The following is a 27,115-nucleotide window of genomic DNA, read 5'->3' as shown; positions in this document are numbered from 1 at the left end:
TCGAATCACAAACAAGTGTTTGAGATATTTGATCAACAAGAATCATTCAATCTAGACATGATCGATCTTGTTTGTGGAGTGATTCGAATCTCAAACTCTTTGAGATATTCGATCAACCACGTAATTCGAATCTTATTCCCCTTGTATTGATTCCTTGGTTTGTGGGGATACTGAAGTAAGTATATAAGCATGTAGCAGGAGAATGTCATGACCATCAGATGTCGAATACAGACTCTAAATCTTGATTCAAATACAAGACATATAGACCGAGTACATAACTTCATTTGATTTAATTTAATTTTTTATATAATATTCTTTTTTTTTTCAACCAATATTATATAATCGAGTCATTGTTTCGTCTAATTTTTTATACATTTTTTTAAGTAAAGAATATTTACAATACTATTAGCTTATGCTGATGTAATACAGGATGTTTTTTCTGGTTTTATAGTTAGAGTTGACTTTAAAAAATACAACATATATTTTTTTTAATTATATTTAAACAATAATATTTATTAGTGTTAATTGATTCCAACTACCTAACGATTTATATTTAATATTATTCGTAACTTTAAAGAAAAATAAAACATTATATTAATTTTGTAGACTTGCCCCCAACAAAGGGACATAATAATATAATTTTCTAATTAAATTTTGCATTTTGCATTTTTAAATCTTAAAAAACTAAATTTGTAATTTTAGAATTTGAGAGATTAAATTAACTCTAAAATTTTATTATAATTGCATTTATTTAATAATTTTAGCTAAATTAAATTGAGCAATAATTTAAGTATAATACGAAATAAACATTATTTATATATATATACATATAATAAGCTCGAATTTTATATAATAAGCTATCGCATCATATTAAATCATCACATTTTTATCGTCAATTAAGTTTAAATCATAATTATCATAATTTTCAACTCAATTAAAAAATAAAAAAAAATCAAGATCCCTTTCAAAACTGAGCTGTTTCGGATCCTAGCTTCACATGCATTATCTTGTTGGATATAAAATATATTTTAATTAGTATTTTAATTAAATTTAATTAATTTTCATAATTTTCAACTCCATAAAATTCCAAAACTTGCTGCGTCAAGTCCTAGCTTCACATATGCCATTGGTTTTAAATTTTAAATTTTAAATTCAAATTATTATATATATTTTTTTTTTAAATATTAATTAGAATCCCTACCCGAGATTAAACAAATTACCGGGACTAAATTATTAATTTTATAATGAAAACAAACTATATAATATATAATTAGAGGGTGAATATTCAAGCATACGATCTCTAAGAAATAGTTGATATATCTTAACTTTTAAATTACGGTGAGATTCCACATTGGTTGGAGAGGATAACGAAATAGTTTTTATAATAGTATACAAATCTCTCCCTCGTAGACATGTTTTATAACTGTGAGGTTAACAACAATACATAAGGAGCTAAAACAGACAATATCTACTAGGAGTGGGCTTGAACTGTCACAAATGACGACGATACATAACGAGTCATGGTGGATAGATAAATATCTAGCTTCTAATTCTTAACCAGTTGAGCTATGTTCAAATTGATATACATATAAATCATATCGTCACAAATAATTAAAACAATTCGCTAAAATATATTTTTAACAATAAGTATAGTCGACGACGACGATGACGGTGATGGAAGAGACGTATTAAATTAGATTAAATTGACGTGGTCCGATGAGTTGAGTATACATCGGTATTGTTAATACTCAACTTGTCAATTAATTACATTTTTATTCCCCTAGTAGCCAAAAGGGACATGTCTTAAACTTTTGTCCCAAAGGGGATTTATTTTCTTGGGTCAACTTCTCCTTTTCAAGGTTATATTATATAAATTATATTCTTTCTTATTGTTTAAGAAAAATATAATTTCTCCTCTTCTTTATTTTTTTTTATTTTAATTATATTTAGTACGTATATAATAGAGGTTGCGTTTAGCGAGTGATTTTTTTATTTATTAACATATCACGGGTGACATGTTGATTAACATGTAACATTAATTAATAAATATTATAAATTGATTATCGTTTTAGCTCTGGAACGTTAAGAAGTTTTTTTTTTTTCCTAAACTTTTCATTTTTATTGTAATGTTGTTATTGAAATTGTGGTGCTCGATATATTGATTTGCCTAAAGTGAGTGATGAATTGGCGTGAAACGACACAAAAAAGGTAGCTGGAATGATGAAATATGGGAAAATCGTGACATTATTTTACGAGACAAACAACACGAAACAATTGAAACTAATTCTTGTTTGCTTGTGCTTTATGTTAATATAGAAACAATATAATGAATTGAATCATCTACCGTTTTCATAAAGGTACGTGATATGAATAAGAGAGAAAATTCCAAATTAAGATCCGTGGTAAAGCAAGACCAAAATTAGGGTCATTTTTTTTGTAACGACTCGAACTCCATCGCTAGTAGATATTGTCCGCTTTGGCCTAGTACGTATTGCCGTCAACCTCACGGTTTTTAAAACGTGTGTACTAGGGAGAAGTTTTCACATGCTTCTAAGGAATGCTTCGTTCCCTTCTCCAAGAGATCTGAGATCTTACATTCTTACGCGCTCGAAATCTTAAACTTTAAAATATGAAGGAGTTTATAATTCTTCTAATCAAAGCTGCATGTAGTTTCTTCTTCTTAGCATCATTTTGAAGGCATTTTCTGTGTTCTATCGATGAACAGTGCAACATGGTACCATTTTCTATTCTTGTTCTTGATCTTCATTGGAGTTCTTCCATTACTCTTGATCGACAACACTATTTAGTCTGCCATTGAAAAGAGCTTCTTGAAGACAAAAAAAGACGTCTTGGAGGAGTTTTAATATAACAGTCCAAGTCCACCGCTAGCAAATATTATCTGTTTTAACCCGTTACATATCACTATCAGTCGGACGACTTTTAAAACACGTCTACGTAGAGTTTGTCCATTTAGTATTTTTCTAATCTCTTGGGCTTTGGGCTCATCTTGCCCAATGGATTTGGATCAAAAATTAAAATGATTTTTTTTATTAAAAAAAACGATCCAAACCTCAATCCAATCCATACTATTTGAGTCTAAATTTTTTTGAACCCGAATCGACCTCTTAGTTGAGTTGACACAATTAAGATGGTGTCCTATATAATAAAGACTATAATAAAGGCCGACACTTTATTTTGCTTAAATTTTACATAATAAAAATTAAATTTTTAGAAATTTAAAATATAGAGACGGAGTTGTTAAAATTAACGAACAAAAAGAATAAGTGAAGGGGAGGATTGTCGTTCATTGGAGTCATGGTGTAGTAGGACTATACCTTTCGAATAATAAAGACAAAAAAAAAAAAAAAATCGTTTAAACTTAAAAAAGAAGCAATAATTTAATAAAATCAACCGTTTTGATTTTTAAAACTCGATTCCGATTAACATGTGTTTTTAGGAAAAATTAAAATTTATGACAAATAAACTATCTATTTAAAAAAAAAATGATTTTTAAGAAAGGTTGGGAAATAATAATAAAAAAATTTATCGTCAAGAAAATATATTTTTTAAAATTAATAATAAATTTAAATTGTTCGGTTGAATTCAATATAATTTATTAGAGAAATTCAAGAATTAATATATTTTTTTTATTTTATAGAAAATTAAAAACAAATCAAAGAAAAACAAGGGAGAGATTCCACAGTAATTCTGGTGAGGGGATCCCCATGGAACCAAAGCTCTAAAAGCAAAGTGGGGCCCGGAGTTAGCTGGACCAATCAAAAATTAACATTCTATGGTGACATTTGGCCGAACTGGATATCAATTTCAGCTAACCAATAAGCCAATCAGATTGAAGTAATCGTCTACAGTATAGCTGACGGTTGGCTGGTGTGAGGCCCAATCAGTGACGTGTATAATGTTGACTTTTTTGTTGCGTCAAAACACCAGCTTGGCTTTGACGTGTCTAGTACAGTTGGCACCTCTCTCTTAGTACAACTAAGTTCTCCATTCACTTTGGAAGTTTCCAAATTTTACGTACTAACTAATTATTAAAAAAGCCACGTCATTTTTATTAAGTTTTTTTTTTTAATTATTTATTTGTTATGATATTTTATTTTACTCTATAAATTTCTATGAAAAAAAATAAATAAATAATTTTGGTTATTTATTACAATTATTTTTATGTTTAAATCCAAATTTGATACATTTCCACGTTTTTTTTTGTCCATTTGGTCTCCATTAAAGAGTTATGGTAGGGATAAGAGTATAGAAACATCTCCCTAGTAGATGCGTTTAAAATCGTGAGGCTAATGACTATATGTAACAGGTCAAAACAGACAATATGTACTAGTGGTAGGCTTACGTGTCTGAAATGATTGCTGGGTATATGAAGTTGTTGAAGACAGACCTGTCTTTAAAACTGTGTTATTGGCCTACACTCGTAAAGACAAGTTGGGTGTGATTGACCTACACTTGAAAAATATATTATAATAATTAGTTATGGAATATATCTTAGATATTATATCTTAATATTATTTCTTTTATGATTTGATTAGTAGTATATTTTATTTTATTCTCAGTATTTCTATTTAATTAGTTTATATTTTCCTTATTTGTATTAATAACAATACACACCTTCCATCTCAATTCTATTTCTCATTCACGCTTAAGACTGAGGGTCAAATTTGTTCGCATAATATAAATTATTTTTTCTAAATTTTTTTTATTTAAATCTTAAGTAACGGTTTCGTTAATTCCGCTCCCCTAAAATGATTGCTGGAGCATTGTTAAGGATGACATCAACGGTCATAAGGGGAAAGAAAAAAAAAAACATAATTTTTTAAAATGATTTATTTATTAATTCATGGAATGAAAAGGCAATTCCATTTGAAAAAAATAAAAATGTTCATATAAAGTTAAGATCTTCCACATGGCAATCATCCATTTGAAAGCTTAACTACAAAGCTGCTTCCTTTGTATCAAAAGTTGCAGTGAATTCGCTTGTATATTAAACCCTTTCCCTTCAACAATCCAGCTCAACAATCCATTTTATTCTTCCTCCATTGGAGCCATTCCACAAGCTTTTCATCACACCCATGTGGGTTTGTTAGCGATTCTCTCAATTTGGGAGCAAAAATCCAAAAAAATGGTGTTCCCCAATGGATTCCTACGAGGGATTTTAGCGGCGGCGCTTCTGGGTTTGCCCTTTTTGGGTTCTGTTCTTGCGGATCTGGCTTCCGACAGGGCGGCGCTGGTGGGTTTCCGGGCGGCGATGGGTGGTCGGCCCCGATTAGAGTGGAATATCTCCGAGGTGTCTCCCTGTTCTTGGGCTGGTGTTAGCTGTGGTAAGAATGGGGTTTTTGAGCTCCGGCTTCCGGCTATGGGGCTTTCCGGTGAACTTCCGGTGGGGCTTGGGAATTTGACGCAGTTACAAACTCTGTCTCTGCGGTTTAATGCTCTGTCTGGACGGATTCCGGCGGATTTTGCGAATCTTCGTGGGCTGAGGAATCTTTACTTGCAGGGGAATTTGTTTTCCGGCGAGATTCCAGCGTTTCTGTTCGATTTGAAGAATCTGGTTCGGTTGAACATGGCGGACAACAAATTTTCAGGTGAGATTTCATCTGGGTTCAACAATTTGTCCCGTTTGGCTACTCTGTATTTACAGAACAATCAGTTCACCGGAGTGGTTCCTGAGTTAAATCTTCATCTTGAACAATTTAATGTCTCGTTTAATCGTTTGAACGGTTCGATTCCGTCGAAGCTCTCTGGTTTTCCGGCGAGTGTTTTTGAGGGAAATTTGCTCTGTGGGGCGCCATTGTTGCTCTGCAACTCGACGGAGACGACGGAGCCAGGTCGAAAGTCGAAGCTCTCGGGTGGGACGATTGCCGGAATTGTGATAGGTGGTTTGTTTGTTTTGGTATTGATTTTGGTTGTTTTGATTCTTGTGTGTCAAAGAAAGAGGAAGGGGAAATTGGAGTCGAATGAGGGGGTTCGGTCGGCCGGTGAGGTTGAGGCGCCGGGGGAGAAGGCGGCGACGGTGGAAGGGAGTAGCGAAAGTATAAACATAGATCATTTAATGGCACCGAAATCGGTAGGGAAGGGCGGCGAGAGAGATAAGAGATTGGTGTTCTTTGGGAATGTGGGGAATGTGTTTGATTTGGAGGATTTGTTGAGGGCGTCTGCGGAGGTTCTCGGGAAGGGGACGTTCGGGACGGCGTATAAGGCGACGCTCGAGACGGGGATGGTGGTTGCTGTGAAGCGGTTGAAGGAGATGACGTCGGCAGAGAAGGAGTTCAAGGAGAAGATCGAGGAGGTGGGGAGGATGAAGCATGAGAATTTGGTCCCTCTCCGAGCTTATTATTATAGTAGAGAGGAAAAGCTTTTAGTTTATGATTACATGCCGATGGGAAGCTTATCTGCACTTCTACACGGTGAGTTAGTTATCGATAATTTGAAAAATGTGATGAATCGAATAAATTTTATTGTAAACAATTGCACGTTTGAATTAACAACAGGTAGTAGTAGAGAGTCGGGAAGAACTCCGTTGAATTGGGAAGCAAGATGTGGCATAGCGCTCGGAGTAAGCCAGGGGATTCATTACCTTCATTCTCAAGGTCCAACCATCTCTCACGGCAACATCAAGTCCTCAAACCTTCTCCTCACCCAATCATACGAAGCACGCGTATCTGACTTCGGCCTCGCACAGCTAGCCATGTCTCCTTCCGCTCCAAGTCGTGTCGCAGGGTACCGAGCTCCAGAGGTCACTGATTCTCGAAAAGTATCACAAAAAGCAGATATTTACAGCTTCGGAGTGCTATTATTAGAGATGCTAACAGGAAAACCTCCTACACATTCAATCTTCAATGAAGAGGCAGTGGATCTTCCAAGATGGGTTCAGTCAGTGGTTCAAGAGGAATGGACAGCTGAAGTGTTTGATGAACAACTTCTTAGGTACCAAAATGTCGAGGAGGAGATGGTTCAACTCTTGGAACTCGCTCTGCAATGCACCGTCCCATATCCCGACAACCGTCCAGAGATGGACGAGATCGTTCGACGAATCGAAGAACTCTGTCGATCGTCCTCACAAAAACAGAACGATGAAAGTAATGGTATTTCTACACCGTCAAAAGAATAATAGAAAATCTAGATATTATTCTTTTTTTCATTATAGTTTTCGGGTTTATTATACTTGTAATTTTTATACATGTATTTTTTGTTTTTATTTTTATTTTTATTTTTATTTCATGTTCACAAATCAATGAAGTTTCTCTAGTAGATGTTTTCATTTTTATTTTTATTTTTTGGAAAAAAATGTATATTGAATAATGCTAAAATTATATATGATTTCAAACATAAATAAAATAAAATAAAAATAAAAATAAAAATAAAAATAAAAATAAAGACCTGTCCCATCATATTTATAATGATTAATTTATGAAGAATAAATGGGAAAAAAAAAATAATTATTTAGTTTATGTAACTAAATATAATTCATATGCATTTCTATTTTAGATATATAACGATATTATAAAATTCTTAATTAACTGGAAATAAAATTAATATAACCATATTTATAATGAATTTTAGGTAATTAATTGAACATCTATAATATATAGTAAAAAATAAAAAATAAAATAAAAAAAGGAAAATATAATAATTAGTTGTATTTAAAAAAAGTGGTTGATAAACATAATTAGTTAGTTAAAAAGAGGGGTGTAGCTTTGATTACAATTTATAATAATTTATTTATTATTATTATTATTATAATATATATATATATATATATATANAATGAAGTTTCTCTAGTAGATGTTTTCATTTTTATTTTTATTTTTTGGAAAAAAATGTATATTGAATAATGCTAAAATTATATATGATTTCAAACATAAATAAAATAAAATAAAAATAAAAATAAAAATAAAAATAAAAATAAAGACCTGTCCCATCATATTTATAATGATTAATTTATGAAGAATAAATGGGAAAAAAAAAATAATTATTTAGTTTATGTAACTAAATATAATTCATATGCATTTCTATTTTAGATATATAACGATATTATAAAATTCTTAATTAACTGGAAATAAAATTAATATAACCATATTTATAATGAATTTTAGGTAATTAATTGAACATCTATAATATATAGTAAAAAATAAAAAATAAAATAAAAAAAGGAAAATATAATAATTAGTTGTATTTAAAAAAAGTGGTTGATAAACATAATTAGTTAGTTAAAAAGAGGGGTGTAGCTTTGATTACAATTTATAATAATTTATTTATTATTATTATTATTATAATATATATATATATATATATATAGGAGGTTTAATGGGAGGTGATTTCTTGCCTTTCAATTTTCTACCTAATCCAATAATTCCTTTATACATTACAACAAATATCATTTTCATTTATAAAAAATCATCCAATTATTTTGGTTTCCTTTATTATAGTTTAAAAAAAAAAAAAAAATAAAATTTTAAATAAAAAATATTTATTTAGTTCTAAAACTCTAAATTGATCAACTAAGGTGATCATAGAAACAAAAGAACAGGGCCACAGATGTTTGAAAGAACGTTGCAATATTTGTCAAGTTTTTTAGGGTTGTCCATGATGTCACTATAAAGATAGGTTCTTTAAATGCGATTTCTAATTATTGTTTTCATGAACTTTGGGATTTTCAAAATTTTTTAATTGGATAGAGCACGGATCGATTTGCTTGAATGATTCAAGGATTGATTTGCATTTGTTTGTGAACCTTTAATATCTTTTATCTAAGATTATATTGGACATGGATAAATAAAATTTATTAAAATATTAATTTTTTATAAACAACTCGACAACTCAACCCAATTCGAACTATACGTTGTTTGAATGGGCCTATGTTAACAACAAGTTTCACTAAAAGGTCCACTGACTTTTGGGCCTTTAGAGAGAAATATGGGCCCAATAGTAAGGTTATTTATTATTATTATTATTTTTGTAAACGGCTAAATTATAAAAAAATATTTTGATTATTATTATTTTTATTATTTTTTAAGCAAGAGTTAGATTCTACTTCCAATAATAATAATAATAAAAAAAAACATATATTAAGCTTCGATAAATATTTATTTTTTTAATTTTTTAAAATTAAATTTATACCTATTTATTTCTTTATTTTTTAAAAATTAAATAAAATTTTATTTTTATTTTTATTTTTAACTTTTGCTTAAGAATTAAAATGTTTTGTTAGTAAAAATAAAAGCTAGAGTAAAGAAGTTTTAATAAAATAAATACAATTTTTAAAAACAAAAAAAATAAATTAATTATTAAACGAGACCTAAATTATTAAAGGGAGGATTTATTGAAATAGATGTAAAATTGAAACCCGAAACCCCTAAGTTTGACTATATACCTCGTGATTCACATCAATCAAGTTTGACTATTGACGTTATCATATTAATTTATAAACTTTAAAATTTTTTAACGAGACATCTATTTGTTATCTCACATAATATTTCAATAACTCCAGATATTTAGCTAAATGATTAATTACTCTAATTTTGTTTATTTATTTAGTACAACAATATATAAGTTACGCTTACGATGACATCAGTTACTCTTGTTAACTATATTTTAAGGTACACATTTTAGGTCTCGTTAAACATATTTTAATGAGCGTGTAATCCACTCGATAATGTCTCATAAAGTGTATCCAATATCATATTTACCAATATTTCGTAGATGAAATGTATATATTTAGCTATAAACCGAACACGCAAAAGTGAGCATAATTCAATTGATATAAAATCTGTAGTCTCAACGAACAGATTTGAGGTTCAAGAATCTCGAGCACAAACACACAATAATTAAATAATTTCTAGTGAAAAAAGAAAAATAAAATTTAAAAATTAGAAACAATTAATTTATAATAAGAGATCTTGAAATTGTTTTTCTTTGATGATAACAAATTCAAATATATTTTTTCCCCCACAAATTTTATAAGGAAAAAAAAAAAAAAAAAAAAAAAGAACCCAATACATTTCATATGTGGATTTCNCTTCATCATCCTCACGACCAACCAAGAAATCCCAACTATTAAAATCGTCTTCCCAAAATCCGATACCATTGCCGTTATTACTCGTGTTATTGCTATATGCCCATTCGAAATCCAAGAACTCGAGATCTTCAAACTCGATCGGGTTTGAGTTTGAAGATGACGAAGAAGATGAAGTAGAAACACAAGGATTTGAAAGCACTTGGGGCTCGACGATAGTCGTAGAGGTTAGTCCTTGCACCTCATCAACTTTGGTAACGACCGATGAATTTGTCGATGTCTCTGTGTCCAGATGACAATGGATTTGAGATTGAAGTTGACCAGTTGGAAAAGAGATTGGTTTGTGAGTTTGAGGGTCGATGCCCATTTTTCTTAGCTTCTTCTTAATGTGCGTGTTCCAATGGTTCTTGATCTCATTATCCGTTCTTCCCGGTAGATGCGAAGCAATCTTTGACCATCTGAAAATAAATAAATATATATATAAAATTATTTCCACCAATTTTTAGTATCCACAAATTTGTTAGTACCTGTTTCCAAGTTGAGCATGAAGGTCAATGACCATTTTCTCCTCGAGATCGGAGAGAAGGCCTCGTTTAAGGTCGGGTCTAAGGTAATTAGTCCACCGAAGCCTACAACTCTTTCCACATCTCAAGAGGCCGGCGAGCTTAGGGAGAGCCCTCCAACAGCACTGGCCATTGGAGAGGATGAAGTTGATGAGCTTCTTGTCTTCCTCAGCTGTCCATGGCCCTTTCTTCAACCCTACCTTCTCACAACATGGCTGTCTTCCCATTTTGCCCTTTTAATCAATTCTAGAGAGAGATATTAGAGAGAGAAGGAAGACTTTTGATGTATGTATGAAGATGATAATGAATGGAATATGTCACCACCACCTACATTTATATACACACATATATATATATATATTCTCAACATTAAAATATTATTTCTTTATCTAAAATTAGTTTAAATTTAAAAATTTATTATCACTATTTTACCATTGTAATAAAGATTAATGTTATGATTTATTAAAAGTAGATGACGGAATTTAAATATTTAAAAGTAGAGAGACAAAACTGAAATGTAACATGAAAGAGATGTATGGTCGTACGTACGTAATGTGTATGGGTTTTGAGACGGGTGAATTTATAAGTTAGTCGGGGAAGAATTGATTTTTTTTTTATTCACAATTTTAAAAATATATATATATTTATGTAATGAGTATGAGTTTAATATTCATGCCCTTTTACCAAGATTTAATAGCACTTTTGTGACAACATCTTTTTAACAAACATAATTTTTTAAAACATACAAGTAATAAAGATTAAAGGCTCCAATTGGGTTTTGTTCTTCATTTAAAATATAGAATTGTGAAGGATTGATTGATAAAACTATCGGCAAATTGCACAAATGGCGTTTAAAATATGTTGGAACGATTGACATGATATTTTCATTAAGTTATTTGTAATTATCATGCTTACTCGATCAAAATTTGAAGACTTAATTTAGCTATGAAAGTATGATTAGAGTAAGAGAATTGAAATAATGATGTTGTCTGCTTTGACCTGTTTTGTATTGCCATCAGTCTCACGATTCTAAAACGCGTATGTTAGGGAGAGATTTTCACATTCTTATGAGGAATGACTTTGTTTCTCCTCTCCGGAGAGGGTTCCACACCCTTATAAGGAACGTTTTATTCCCCTCTCTAATCGATGTGGGGATCTCATAATCCACCCCTCTTGGGGGCTAGCGTTCTTCAATCAATGTGGGATCTCACAATCTACCTCCTTTGGGGACCAGAGTCCTAGCTGACACACTGTCCCGTGTCTGGCTTTGATACCATTTGTAACCGCCCAAGTCTACTGCTAGCATACATTATCCACTTTGGCTCATTACGTATTGCTGTCAGTCTCACGGTCTTAAAATGCATCTGTTGGGGAGAGACTTACACACCCTTTATTCTACTCTCCAATCAACGTGAGATCTCATACGATAATGAGAGAATTAGGTATGTTAGGTGGAAAAGTGATCCCACTAATGAATGTTTTATGTAAAAGGTGAGTGTATGAAGAGAGAAAAAAAGAAGCATGCTTAGGCTGTCTTCTTCAAAAAGGGCCACCTTGCCCACTCACCTCAAATTTCTCAATGAATTAACTTACCAAATATTTGCAAAAATGCCCCTAACAAATCTAAAAATAAAACAAATTCAAAATAATTTGAATTTTCAAATTATATTTTTCATCCCGCTCCGGCTCCGTTTATTATTTGATTGATTATTATTATTAACGTTATGGTAAAAAAAAAATTATTGAAGACTATATTATAATATTAAATTTAACTTCAGTTAAAAGAATCAAAAAAAGAATTGAGATCGAATGTGTGTATTCTTATATAAAATATAAACTAATTAAACATTGAGAATAAAATAAAATATACTATTAATTAAATTATAAAATATATTTCATAACTAATTATTATAATATATTATTCAAATATTATTTCTTAATAAATTCTTTCGTTTCGTGTAATATTAAAATTTAAAATTTTTAAAATCACGTGGGTTAAACATTACAATTATATATATTTTTTTATGTAATATTATAATTTTTATTAAGACATTTTATAATTGTTTTAAAATCATTATATTTAAAATTATCCATTCAAAAGTNAAAAACGTAAAAAGACGACCTACAAAACAAAAAAAAAAATTGATTCATCGAATTCCCGACATTTCATGAGAATAAAGATTAAAATAAATGGCAACGATAGGGACAAAAATATTTTCCTCTTCGTCCCACCTCGTAAGCATCTATAGCGAAATTGAGGGTTTTTTGGTAGGGGCATTTTTGGAAAGATTTCAAAATTTTAGTCTGGCTTTTCGGGTCATTGAATTTTTCGAATATTTCTACTAGCCACTTCGAGTTAAGACAAATAATTACAACTGATTCAAATAAAAATCGAAAAATCTATAGATATAATATTTAATTATTAAAGCTACTTATGGAAATATATTTGTAATTTTATTTCAAATCGTTTTCCTCGTGTATTTTTTTTTCGAATATTATTATTTTTTCTTTCACTTAACTTGTGGGAATTCTTATATAATTTTATTATTATTATAATTTTGTGTCCTTTTACATATCGAAAAAAAAAAAACTTTAATGAATCTTCTAACCTTAGAAGCAACAATAAAATATTAAAATAATGGAATTTGAAAAAGATGTGAAAATGACATAAATAACACTATAAATGCAAAATATTAATAATAAAAATACTTGTACGGAAAAACAGTAACAAATTCTCACAAAAATTCAAAAATAAAAATAAAAATATTTTAAAATTTATTAAACTTATAAATTTATATTTAACATCTATCGAAATGGGCTATTTAAATAATGCTCGAGCGGGAATAGTCTGCAAAACACTTGTGTTTGGACGACCGAATTAAGGTAGAGATAGTATCGTCTTTAAAAATAGTTTCGATGACCTTTTTAATTAGCGTTAAATAGTCAGTTACTAAAAAAAAATTATATTTTAACTTTGAAAATTACTAGAGAAGAAATTCTTTATAAAACCCGACAATAATTGAATTGAATTTTTAAATTAAATTAATAATGTTTTGTTGAATGTAGCTTTCATCTATTATGGCTTAGTTATGTTTTACTTAATCAATAAGTCATTAATTTTTAATTAATTATTGTTGAAAAAAAAATCATTAATTAAAAATATTAAAAAATTATGAGATATATGAAATTTCAATTATAATTAATAAAGTCTCATTTATATATATCAATTTTATAAATTAATTAAACGGTCTGTTTCAGTTGGGACACCTTAATGATCTAATTAGCGTCCACACCACTCAAGATCAGCTTTTTTTGAGTATGCTTTTTTAGTGTAAATTCTGCTATCTCTTTAACGTGTGGATCATTGTCATCAACCCTTCTTATGCTACCGGTGATCGGTCCTGACCCATGTGTGGAAAATCAACCATGAATTTGTATTATGTTCAGAAAACAAAACTTAAAGTACAAATGGGAAGATTTGAGGAAGAAATTTTGAAAATTTTGCGTGATATGCTTTTGATTTTGAGTGGGAGTTTTGGTATTTGTTACTCGTTAGGTAGAACTCGATATCATCGAATATATTTATGACGTGGACGTTTTGTTCCATGCTAATATTCTTTTTTTGTATGGTACACGTGTATATAGTTTTGGACTAATCTAGTAATCGTTCTTGATTATAATTTTTTCAACCCAAACAAATCTTATTAAACAATGAATATAATCCAATCTGATCATAATTTTTTTGGGTTGGGTTGGTTCGGAACGTTTATTTAACTTTTTATTTTTAATAAAAGTAAAATGTTAATGCGTAAACATATATTTACATATTTTCAAATATTCAATTAAAAGGTGCTAACTTAACTTTAATATATATTTTGAAAATGACTTTTTAATTTTTTAACTTAAAATTATTTAGAAGGGTTGTTAAAAAATAAATAATAAAAGAAAACTAATTATAAAATAAAATAATAAAAAATATAATTATATGGTAAGTAAAATGTATTTTTAAAATCGATAATAAATTTGAGTAAGTTCGGTTAATCAATTTATAAAGTTTTTATTTATTTGAACCCGAACCAATAAGAAAATTAAACGAAATGTAATTGTTTCCGTTAAAAAAAAAAAAAAAAAAAAATTGACGTAGCTCTTTCAAAAATTTCTATAAATTTTTTTTAAGAGGTTTCTGAAAATGAGTAACCAGAAACACGAACCGTTCTCTAGTTCTCTACTTCGCAAAAACGAAAAAACTAACCCGACCACAACCGTGATAAAAAATTCCCCGTAATAACCTAGCTTATCAATCCATCCACATTAGTTTTGATTTTCGTGGCATGACTAAGCATGCAATTCTACCTGCTTAAAGGTTGAGATTGAAATGAGGAGACGTAGATGATTGACCTAGATCTGGTTAAAACGTCATGTAATGGATGAGATTGAACTATTACATATGTACGGGCGATTACATAAATTTCTTAATTTATTAATATTTATGGAACATACCTTATAATAATCTAACTTATTAGTCCATCCTTATTAGTTTTGATTTTTGTGGCGTGACATGCAATTCTGTGAAACCGTGTATTAAACTCGAGCTTTTATTTTCCTTTCCCATTTCCATTTTCATGTTCATTCGTATTTTTAGAACTTGCAACAATATCACGAACAGTTTAAAATAGTGCAAGAACCGTGCTAACCTTATTTTTTTCTGCAAGGGTTGGCGGCGGTTCAGACATATAGTTGGGATATAGAAATTTAAAATCTCCAACCTTAAAAGAAAGAGTACGTACTAATTATCACCGAGCTAAATGCTCACTTTAGCGGCTTTTATTCTCATATTAGTATTTTTTTTTATAGGACATAAGATAGAGCAGCCATTATAAGTGATGAAGCTTAGAAAAGAGGAACGAAAGATACGAGCTTCAGTGAATTATCTGAAGCCGTTTCTAACACGACAACGTTATAAAACTTCGAAAATTCGTGAGAACTATGTTTGGCAGAGATAATGAGGTTGTAATAGTTGTTCCATTTGGGGATCCCCATAACGATCTGACCCGCGTCTACACCAGCCAAGATCAAGTTCTGTTCAGCATGTTGTTTCAGTGCAAACTCTGCTATCTCTTTAACGCGCGGATCATTAACCTGAATCCCTATCACTTCACCGATGACTGGCCCCGGCCCCATGTGTGGAAAATCTACCATGACTTTACGTTTTGTTTAAAAGCTAATGGGAAAGATTTGAGGAACGATATGTTTTGAATTTTAAGGAGGAGCTTGATATTTATTACTGGCTGTATGGAACGGGATATCTTCGAATATGGCTTTTACGTGGACATTTTATTCCACGTAAAGAAAATTCTTGTTTTTGGAATGGTATCAAATACCCTACAATTCTTAGGTCATCTTTGAAACCGTGTACTAAATTAGAGCTTTTATATATATATTCCTTTACATCTTCATTTAATTGTAGTTAGTCAATCGTAATGTTTCACGTGCTAGCTTTCATACACACAGTAAATGGCTAGACGTGTATATACTAGAATACCTTAAACATATAGCTACACAATCTTTTGGATAAGCAGTGTGTCTAAACCGAATACAAACATATTAAAAAAGCAAAAACTAACAACTAGTAGCCGTCGAAGACGTCGAATAGTACCCATCCTTAAAAAAAATATATCCTTTGAACTTTAAAAAGTTTTATTAATATAGTTCGAACTTTTTAAAAAGTTTAAAAATACCTTTAATCTTAGTTCCTGGTTTAAAAAATACTGTAAAATTTTAAAAGTAACATTAACTTTCTCAACCTTTATATAAAAAAAAAACCGTTCATAAATTTTTTTTACCGTTAATAAATGGACACAGTTTTTAATGAAAATTGATGGTGGTACTAACAGTTTTGTTCATATACTAACCGTCAGTTTTGTTTTCGTCACATGTATAATTTGACGTTGCTCTTTCCAAAATTTCTACAAATTTTTTTAAGAGGTTTTTGAAGATGAGTAACCATAAACACGAACAGTTCTCAAAAGCTACTACTTCGCAAAAACGGAAAAACTAACCCGACAACGACCGTGATAAAAAAATTCCCCATAAGAACCTAGCTTATCAATCCATCCATATTAGTTTTGATTTGCGTGGCATGGCTAAGCATGCAATTCTATCGGCTTAAAGGTTGAGATTGAAATGAGATGACGTAGATGATTGACCCAGATCTGATTAAAACGTCATGTAATGGATGAGATTGAACTATTACATGTGTACGAGCTATTATATAAAATTTTTAATTTATTAATTTTTATCGAACATACCTTAGAATAATCTAACCTATCAGTCCATCCTTATTAGTTTTGATTTTTGTGGCGTGACATGCAATTATGTGAAACCGTGTATTAAACTCGAGCTTTTATTTTCCTTTCCCATTTCTGTTTCCATGTTCATTCGTATATTTAGAACTTGTAACAATATCATGAAGAGTTTAAAATGGTGCAAGAACGGAAAATGGAGAAGAAACAAAGAACCCTACTAACCTTATTCTTTCCCGCAAGCGTTGGCGGCGTTTTAGACCTATAGTTGAGATATAGAAATTTAAAATAAGAAAGAGTACGTATTATTTATCACGGAGCTATATGCTCACTTCGACAACTTTTATTCTCATATTAGTATTATTTTTTGATAGGACATAATGGATAAGATATAGCAGCCATTACAAGTGATGAAGCTTAGAAAAGAGGAACGAAAGATACGAGCTTCAGTGATTTATCTGAAGCCTTTTGTAACACAATAACGTTATAAAACTTCGAAAATTCTTGAGGACTATGTTTGGCAGAGATAATAAGGTTGTAATAGTTGTTCCAGTCGGGGATCCCCTTAATGATCTGACCAGCATCTACACCAGCCAAGATCAAATTTTGTTCAGCATGTTGTTTTAGTGCAACCTCTGCTATCTCTTTAACGCGTGGATCATTGATCTGAATCCCTACCACTCCACCGACGACTAGCCCTGGCCCCATGTGTGGAAAATCAACCATGACTTTATGTTTTGTTCAAAAAAACGGTAAGATTTAAGGAAGAAATTTTGAAATTTTGGTGTGGAGTGCTTTGGATTTTGAACAGGAGCTTGATATTTATTACTCGCTCTGTGGGACTGGAAATCTTCGAATATATCTTTTATGTGGACCTTTTATTCCACATAAAGAAAATTCTCGTTTTTGGAACAGTATCAAATACCCTTTGATTATCATGTCTATCTTCGAAACCGTGTAATAAATTAGGGCTTTTATTTTTATATTCTTTCGCATCTTCGTTCCCTTAGTCCATAAGCTGTAGTTAATCAACCGTAATATTTTACGTACTAGCTTTTAAAAACAAAGTAAACGGCTAGACGTGTATATACGAGAATACCTTAAACATACAGCTACACAATCATTTAGGTAAGCAGCATGTCTAAATCGAACACAAATATAGTGAAAAAAGCAAAAACTAACCACTAGGAGTCGTTGAATAATACCCAAAATTAAAAAGAAATATCCTTAAATTTTGAATAATACTAACAATTATTCTTTAACTTTAAAAAGTTTCATTAAATACTCCTAACTTGTTACTATATTTTTAAAAATAACATTAACAAAAAAAAAANTGTTTTAGATCAATATATGGACAAAAACTATCTATCTATATTTCATAATGAAAGTTCAACCATATTTTCGAAACAACCTTAAAAGTTTTAAGAATATTTTTGAAATAAAATATTGACCGTTTTTATTTTTGTCCAAATTATCAGAATATTTTTATTTTTTAATTGATAAAATTAATTTCCTTTTCTAATAATTTTTTTTATTCCAACAAATTACAGCCAATCAAACTAGAATTGTGCTTTTTTTTTTTTTTTTTTTTTTTTTTTTTTTTTTTTTTTTTTTTTTTTTTTTTTTTTTTTTNTAAATTTATTTATTAATTTTAGATTAAAAATATGCTTTTTTTTACAAAGATACAAAATTAGAATCTACCGTTTTTATTTTCAGAAAATAAAAGTGAGGTTCGACATTATCCACTGGTTTTGATATTAAAAAAAAAAAAAAAAAAAAANAAAAAATAAAGAAAAATAAAATTGAGTTTTTTTTTAATTAAAAAAATTGAATAAAGATATTTGTAAAAGTTTAATTATTAAATTGATTTCTAATTAGCATAAAAAAAATTATAATTTGAAATTTGAACTTAAAATAATTTATAATTAAATTCATACCTCAAATACGCCAAACAGNTGATTGGATGGGGCGGTTGGTGGGACGGTCGATCTCCATGCACGCGGAGGTGTGGATTCCTGTCGCATTTTCAGCCCATTTGCTGCCCTAACTTTTATTATTATTATTTTATTTTTATTTTTATTCACCATTTAATATCTCACCATCTACTTCTCTGGTAACAACTCAAGCTTATTGTTAGCAGATATTGTCAGTTTTAGTCCGTTACATCAGCCTCACGATTTTAAAACATGTCAATTAGAGAGATTTCTTGTAACGGCCCAAGCTCACTACTAATACATATTGTCCTCTTTGTGCTTTCCATTTCAAACTTCCCTTCAAGATTTTTAAAACACGTCTGTTAGGGAGAGGTTTCCACACCCTTATAAAAAACGGTTTGTCTCGATGTGGGAATCTCACAATCCACTCCCCTTGAAGACCCAACGTCACACTGCTCGGTCCCTAACTTTGATACCATTTGTAACAACCAAAACCCAACGCCCAACGTCAATAGATATTGTACGTTTTGACCCATAACGTATAGCTGTCACCCTCACAATTCTAAAATACTTATATTAGAGAGAGGTTCCTACGCGCTTATAAAGAATGTTTTGTTTCTCTCCCCAATCCATGTGAGATCTCACAAAAACAAACATTCTAGAAGTTTAAGAAAACAAACTTGAAAGTATCGAGACCAGAATAAGATTTGAACGTATCGTAAGAACTGATTGTGTAAGCTAAAAATGATGTAAGCAATGCACAAAAATGACGTCATATTATTATAAAAGAAAAGAAAAGGGAGTTCACAAAAGGTTTGACCCAAACAAAATCCCCACAACTTATTGTGTCGTTTGCTTTGGGAAGAGAGCCATCAATCTCTGTCTTTGGTGTATCCCTTAAATTTGTGGATTAAAAACAAGCTCACCAATTTCAAGTATAAAAATAATCATTAGTGCTTACAAGTGGTTGTTGGTGAAGTTTCTTGGAGGCCCACCATTCTCGAATCACACAAATCCACTCCCTTTCGAGGCCCAACGAATGTCGGATTTCACAAATCCACTCCTTCGAAGTCCAACGTCTTCACTGGCACGCCTCGTGTCCTCCCCTTTAAGGCTTAGCATCTTCACTTTAACAGCCTAAGCCCACTGCTAGCAGATATTCTCCTCCTAGAAAAAACGTTTCGTTCTCCTTCTCAATCGATCTAGAATGTCAAAAAAAATTATATTTTTTCATGTTGGAAAATGCAAAAACACTAAAAAAGCTTATCTTGTGCAACCACACAAAATCAATACATATCTAACTCTTCTACATTCTTCTTCTTTTGTAAAACATAAAAGGTGAGACAATAAGTTTTGGAGGATATTCCAAAGGATCCAATTGGTCTATGTTTCTGAACACGTGGACGAATAACGTCCCGACACGTGTTCATCTCCATTTTACACTCTCTCATTAATGGGTCCCCTAATGATAGCTTCCTCAAACACATTTAGGAAATAAAATAAAATAGTAAATTTTTAATTTTTAATTTTTTTTTTTGGGGATCTCTAAAAAAAGCAATCATTTCATGTTGTTAGGTAACGCTAACATAAAAAATTTCATCATTTTTAAAAAATATTTTATCTACATTGTTTAAAAAGTATATAATATAATTAAATATCGTCTCGAGATAATATTAGCATATAGTATCCTATGCTCTAATTTTTTTTTTTTTAATTCATTTTTAAAATTTGGCCTAAATTTTGAAAACGAGGTAAGGGATTTAGAACATATCTTGGGCTAGCTTTGGGCTTTTGGATTTGGGCTAGCTTTGGGCTTTGGGCTTTGGGCTTTGGGCTTATTGAAATAACGAAATGAATCTAGAAGGTCCAATGGGCCTATGCTTGTGCCTGGGTTTTATTTAATTTCAATTAGATTAAAATAGACCGTCATAAGATTGATTTGGAAATTGTTGCACAATGGCACTACAAAACACCAATGATGGTTCATGACAATGGTATGATTGAGTTAGAGTTTTAGTATTTATTACTCGCTAGGTAGAACTTGATAACGGTCTATGTTGTTACTTTTTTTTTTTTTAGTGAAAAATTAAATTGAAAAAAATGAAAGAGAAATAAATCGAGAATAAGTTATTTGAGTTAAGTGATCGTGAAGTCCTGAAGTTTTCAGACTCAACCTCATAACTCTCTGGTCCCATTCTTCTCGTTCTTACTTGTTGTCATCGTCTACTACTTTTGCTATTAATTTACTCAGTTGGTCATATTTAATCTAGTTTTTGTGGAGGTTAGTCTTAAATCATATCATTTAAGATAAAAAAAAAAAATATAATTATTATAAATAATAAAAACTTTAAAAAATGGTAGCAGATTTAGTTTGAACGGAGAAGATATGTCATTTGCTAATAAGTTACATCTTCCTTTTATTTTATTAAATGATATTAATTTGGTTAAATTATTTAGTTTTGAATTAAAGATTAAATGAGAAAATTTTTATATGAATTTTAGTAACGTTAATATACTAAATTATTTTATTATTATAAATAAATATGCTTATATTTACATAAATCATTTTTACCATATTGACATAATAAATTGTTTATATTAGGCTACTAATTAATATGTTATTAAATTAATTAATAACTAGATAAGTTAAATTTGTCGAATTAAATAGCCTACTAAAATGGTAGAAGTGTTTTGTTTTTTATAATTACACATTTTTAATTAAAATTATTTTGATAATTTAAAATTAATTACCTTATTTATCAGCCTCTTATCTATTCATTATAAATTTTTACTCCAAATTTTTTATTTGAAAATTGTATTTATAAATGAATAAAAATTTAATGAGTTAAAATTACTTTAATGATTTGATTTAATAAAAAATAAACTAACTAACATAAAATTAATTATGCAAAAATGTTGGAATTAATGGTGAGAAAGGAGCAAAAATAATTGTGTTTGATGGTGCATGATAATGCTATCAGAGTTTCACGTAAATGATATGATTTAAGACTAACATCCGCATAAACTAAGTAGGCTAACGAGCGAAAATTTCAATATGGGATTCAAAAGAAAAATGGAAGGAGGATATAGTAATTACCATCGAACTATATACTCCATTTGGTAACTGTTATTCTCATATTATTACTACTTTTGATAGTTTATAACGTAGATAAGACATAAGTACATATAACATAAATGATCCCGTTGCAAGTTTGCATTTTAGGGAAGACAGACGAAAGAGGAAAACGTGAAAAATATTGACGTTTTTAAATTTTAAATTTAATTTATAATCAGAAATGACAATTTTGATCTCATTTGAGTTGGGTTACATTTAAATAGTTGAGTTTACTTAATTTTAATTTTAAAATAATTTAAAATTTTATTTGAGAAATAATATTTTTTTAGACTATATAAACGCAACTATTGAAAATGTTGATCAAGAATATAAGTTATTTACCTGACAAAAAGTTTGTTTTGAGAACTATTTATTATAAATTCATCCTATTGGTAACCCGTTAACAACGGTAAAAAAAAAAAAAAAAAAAAAAAAAAATTCTCACTGATTTGTGTGAAGAAAAAGGTTACCGAGATAATAGAAAAAGATGTATTTGAAGAATTGAGTAGTCAGATTTAACAAGGAGAGAAAAAAATGAGGGTAAATCAGGATAATGTTAAATTGTTAGCACGTTATATACCCGAAACACCAACGGTAAAAAATAAGATCCTTAATCGAAATTTTTAGCACACAAATAATTAGGAAGATGAAGCATATTACTACCCATAATTTTTGGACGACTATAACAGAAGAAACAAGGAAATTAACCCCATGATAATGTCGTATACTAGTATATGATGATGTGCTTAATATATACAGTTTGATGTATGACGTACTTGATATGCTTTATGCACTCTATGGCGATATGATAAGTATGATGGTTGTATGGCGTTTGTCTTAATATGTTGGTGTTTTCCATATTAAGCATGATATATGATGATGAGTGTCATATTGCATCATGTCGATAGATTGACATAGAACACAACCCTAAGAGCATGAAAATGATATTAATATAAATATCCAACGAGCATGTGTTACTTAGTATAACAAAGAGATGAGACTAGAGGGTTGTGTAAGAAGAGACGATAAGATGGAATTTAGAGGGACCTCATGCATATTGTATGTTCATAAGCATAGGGATACTTCCCCAGAGACGATGAGTGCGGACACGCACAGTATGATGATGATGGTGTTCATGGGGAGCATGACATTATGGGGTTCCGCCGACCTTCAGACGTCGCTACAGATTAGCTTGACCACAGGGTCCAGGGGGTGTGCGAGCCTCCTGGGGATTCACACTCGCACGTGTGGGTCGTTCGTAGGGAAGTACTACACATCCAATTTGTCCGAGACGGGAGGTCACCCGAGAGAATAGAGATAGATGTTGCATGGCCCCCTGCGGTGGGGCCACTTACCGAGTATTCTTCGAAATACTCAAGTCGTGTGCCACATCATTTTTCAGGAAAAGGCAAGGTACACTTGTACGGAGGATGGCGACATCGCAAGCAAAGACTCTTACATATGTATAGGGTAGACTCATATTTAAATTCTTAGTCTAGAATGTGTTGTTTTGCATTAAATTATTTTCTACTTGTTTTTAATTTCTTTAAATATCAGTATTTCGTATTTAAACACATAATATTATGTGGAAACGTTTTTAAATATTTTTATATTATAGATGATGGTCTTATTTTAAGAGTTACATTCTGCATTTTAGCAGAACATGAGACGTTACTAACGACTCTAACTAAGTAGAAATTTAGAGTTATTACATGAGTTCATATAATTGAGCTAACAAAAAAAAAAAAAAAAAAACAGACCTCGTTAATGTATGCAATAACTATTCATTTGTTTGGAGTATTTCTAGATCTTATTTCATACCTTCATAACAACTCTCATTTGAACGTGGCCTTAACCAATTTTAAAATCTAAAATAAAATTTTTAAAACTAATTTTTTTTAATGAATTTTTAAAATTTGGCCTAAATTTTTAAAACGAGGTAAAGGATTTGAACATATCGGGTTGATTTGGGCTACCTTTGGGCTATGGGCCGTTAACTCAATTCATTTATTCAAATTTTTGGTTGTGAATTATAAAGACGTAAATAGATAAACAAGGTTAAATTGTGTTACATTTCGTGGATATGCTTACTATAGAACAATAAAAATATACATATTAGTATCGTAACTTAGTTTTGAGTATATCAAAACATCGAAATATCGGTGAACGTTCATATAAATTTTTAACGGGAGGGCGTCGGAGAGGGCGTCGGAGAAGAGGAAGAAGAAGAAGGGAATAAAGATGAAAAGAGTTTATGAGCCAAGACAGCATTAGCAGCATCAGAGGGATGGAAGGCATCCCAAAACACATACTCACTTCTGTTCTTGCATACTTTTGAGTTTGGCAAACAAAGCCCTCCAATGCTTGTGTCCACATTGCAACAAGATGTATTTGAAACTTTGAATCCTGAATTTTTTTTTTATACAAAAAAAAAAAAAAAAAATTAGGTTATACAACTCGAGTCGCGTGTATTTTTTTCGTCTTTAAACTTTCATGAAACGTTAATTTATTAGGTCCTAGTAATTAGATAGCTAAGGTATCATAATGTGAAAGTTTCGATAGACTTTTGTGAGATCTAGAAACAAAGCATTCCTTATAAGAGTATAGAATCTTGTAAAGACATTTTAAAATCGTGAGACTAACGGTTATACGTAACGAGCTAAAACGGACAATATTCGGTTATGGTAGGTTTGAGCTGTTACAAATGGTATTAGAGCACGATACTGAATGGTGTGTCAGCAAGAACACATCGGTTAAAGAGGGGAACGAAACATTTCTTATAAGAGTGTGAAAACATCTCCTGTGTTTTAAAACTGTGAGGTTGACGACGACCGTAACAGCCCAAGCCCACCGCTAGCAGATATTGTCCTTTTTAAGCTTTCCCTTTCGGGCTTCCCCTTAAGGTTTTTAAAACACGTATGCTAGGGAGAGAATTCCATGCCCTTATAAACTGTGTTTCGTTCTCCTCCCCAACCGGTGTAGGATATCATAACGATACATAACGGGCTAAAGAGGACAATATTTGCTAGTGGAGGGTCTGAGCTGTTACAACTTTTATGTCCTATGGTTACTTAGATCAGATTTCTATTTAAATAACTTTTCAAAGATAAAAATGAACGTTAAAGACCAGAATTATTACGTACCGTAAGTCGAAGGATTGGTGATGAGGTCAAGAACGACCGGGTAAGTATCTGCAAAGAGAAAATGAGCGTTCGGGAGGGTTTTGTTGAGAGTTATTGCGAGGGTTTGGAGCTTAGAATTGAAGTGTTGAACCCATTGGTTCACTCTTTTTAGGCATTGCCCTTTTCTTGACTTCACCCTTTGTGAAGGAATGCACCCCAATGGCCCTAGCCCATGCACCACCATCTTTCTTGCACCCAATTGGTGAAGCCTCTACAATCAAATCATCAAAAGTTTGATTAAATTCTTCTTTTTAGATCGGGCGGAGATGTTATGTTCGTGAGATGGGACAGAGATGAGGAAATCTTTTCCGTCCCTGTCTCCATCCCACTACTTATTTTAATTTCTATTTCTCGGTAAGGGTTTGATTATTCATGATAGTAACGATATCGACCCTGACGTTGATACAAGGCTGAAGTTTCTAACTATGATGAATACGTTAATTATGAATCTATTTAACATTTTTCAAATTCAGATACTTATTAGACATGAATCTATTATAGATTTAAGCTCACCGTAAATTGTCGTTCCAATGTGGAGAGTAAGAGGTCCAAAAATTCATCGTGCGTGTATTGTTGTCCATCGGCCAAAAATGGCTGCAAGAAATTGTTCACATAGTCATTGCTACCTACAAACACACAACACCAAATATATTTATATCTTCGAACATTTCATCACACTATTTCTCTCAAATAATTTACAGTAAGTTTAACTTTATACTCTTTACTCGTACACTCAAAAATTTGTAAGAAGTCGAACAATATTTAACTCAGACATCGTGTCTTGATACGATGTTAAATTGGTTAATGAATTAGGGTAAATTTAATTATAATACTTTACCAATTCCAATGAAATACAATGCTTCATTGCAATGTATATTAGCTTTTTCATCCCCGATCTTCCTTCTGATCGCCATCTTTGTCCTGTTGAAGTTCTGGATTTGATCATCGAACGATAATCTTTGGATCTGAAAAAAAAAAAAAAAATTGTAATTTTGATAAGCAAGTCAAATTTGTATATTGTTTTATTTTATTTTTTAATGTTTAGACTTTGAGATATGGAAGAAGTTTATTATCATTCTTACGAAGTAGAGTCCAGTGTCGTTGAGAATCCCCGCTCCACCAGAAGCGTAATTAACACCTTGGAGGAGTCTATCGTCATCTTGAGAAAGTGATAGGTACGGAGGCGGCGACGGAATTCCTAGCTTAGAAGCTACAAAGATAATTTATCAATCTTCGAATCAAATAATTAACTTAAATCCAAAGTGGGTTTGTGCTCCTCGATCCTTACTTAATACTACCAGTGTCGTGAGGTAATCAAGAGAATACATACATACATATAACCAATATATCGAGATATAAAGACAGACATTGGTAACTTGAGAATACATACGTACATATGATATCTCCGATGGTTCGACCGTTAGTGAATCGGCCAGTTGGTTGGCCACCGTTATAATCAAGTCCGTACCAAGGATAGTCGGAGCGTGCGAGGGAGTTAAGAAAGTTGTTGTTTCCAACCTCAGTTAAGGAGTCTCCAAACACATAGGTGACCAAAGGAGATGCTGCTTCTGCTGCTCCTGCAAAGAAGATGATAGCAAAGATTGAAGCAAAGGCATGGATTGATATCATGGCTATATGCCCTAATTTTGGTGTGTTTTTGGTTGTGAATATGAGAAGAAGTATTTATAGGCCAATTTTGGGATCCTTTTGGTGTTGCCCACTTCTTCAAGAATGGCTTGGTTGGTGCTTTATTCAAACCCATTTGAAGAGAAATAATGAGAAATGTGGTTGAAATAGTGGCTTTAATTTTTCTTTCTTTCTTTCAAGTTGGCCAACTGATGCATCAAATGTTAGTTTTGTTAGGTTTTTTTTTTTTTTCTTTCTTTCTATTTTTGGTATCTTACTCGTAAAAATATTCATAAACTTTGTATTATGTGTGCGATTTCACGTTAGTTGTAGAGGAGAACGAACCATTTCTTA

General features: G+C 31.0%; 5 protein-coding genes across 5 annotated transcripts; 1 reads left to right on the top strand and 4 right to left on the bottom strand.

Moving 5' to 3' along the window:
- Nucleotides 1–4,963: 4,963 nt before the first annotated feature.
- Nucleotides 4,964–7,291, top strand: LOC111791886 (probable inactive receptor kinase At1g48480). Its single transcript, XM_023673389.1, has 2 exons — nucleotides 4,964–6,431; nucleotides 6,516–7,291. Exons 1-2 carry the CDS (start codon nucleotides 5,147–5,149, stop codon nucleotides 7,133–7,135), a joined length of 1,905 nt encoding a protein of 634 aa, XP_023529157.1. The 5' UTR covers nucleotides 4,964–5,146; the 3' UTR covers nucleotides 7,136–7,291.
- A 2,450-nt stretch (nucleotides 7,292–9,741) lies between these two features.
- On the bottom strand, nucleotides 9,742–10,879 carry LOC111791794 (transcription factor MYB20-like). Its single transcript, XM_023673275.1, has 3 exons — nucleotides 10,567–10,879; nucleotides 10,024–10,497; nucleotides 9,742–9,745 (listed from the first exon to the last, which is right to left on the bottom strand). The coding sequence occupies exons 1-3, from the start codon at nucleotides 10,827–10,829 to the stop codon at nucleotides 9,742–9,744; spliced, it is 741 nt and encodes a 246-aa protein (XP_023529043.1). The 5' UTR covers nucleotides 10,830–10,879.
- Nucleotides 10,880–15,386: 4,507 nt separating this feature from the next.
- Nucleotides 15,387–15,864, bottom strand: LOC111791078. The gene has a single exon (XM_023672275.1). The coding sequence runs from the start codon at nucleotides 15,799–15,801 to the stop codon at nucleotides 15,493–15,495; it is 309 nt and encodes a 102-aa protein (XP_023528043.1). The 5' UTR covers nucleotides 15,802–15,864; the 3' UTR covers nucleotides 15,387–15,492.
- Nucleotides 15,865–17,186: 1,322 nt separating this feature from the next.
- LOC111791334 lies at nucleotides 17,187–17,693 on the bottom strand. The gene has a single exon (XM_023672624.1). It carries the CDS (start codon nucleotides 17,628–17,630, stop codon nucleotides 17,322–17,324), a length of 309 nt encoding a protein of 102 aa, XP_023528392.1. The 5' UTR covers nucleotides 17,631–17,693; the 3' UTR covers nucleotides 17,187–17,321.
- Nucleotides 17,694–24,002: 6,309 nt separating this feature from the next.
- On the bottom strand, nucleotides 24,003–26,764 carry LOC111791631 (GDSL esterase/lipase At5g37690). Its single transcript, XM_023673037.1, has 6 exons — nucleotides 26,530–26,764; nucleotides 26,218–26,345; nucleotides 25,974–26,100; nucleotides 25,649–25,761; nucleotides 25,097–25,346; nucleotides 24,003–24,359 (listed from the first exon to the last, which is right to left on the bottom strand). The coding sequence occupies exons 1-6, from the start codon at nucleotides 26,762–26,764 to the stop codon at nucleotides 24,136–24,138; spliced, it is 1,077 nt and encodes a 358-aa protein (XP_023528805.1). The 3' UTR covers nucleotides 24,003–24,135.
- Nucleotides 26,765–27,115: the final 351 nt, after the last annotated feature.

Source organism: Cucurbita pepo, chromosome LG03 (genome assembly GCF_002806865.2).
Source record: "Cucurbita pepo subsp. pepo cultivar mu-cu-16 chromosome LG03, ASM280686v2, whole genome shotgun sequence".
NCBI classification, from domain to species: Eukaryota; Viridiplantae; Streptophyta; class Magnoliopsida; order Cucurbitales; family Cucurbitaceae; genus Cucurbita; species Cucurbita pepo.
Note: the sequence above shows the minus strand (reverse complement) of the source record. Positions and strands in the feature narration are given on the sequence as shown.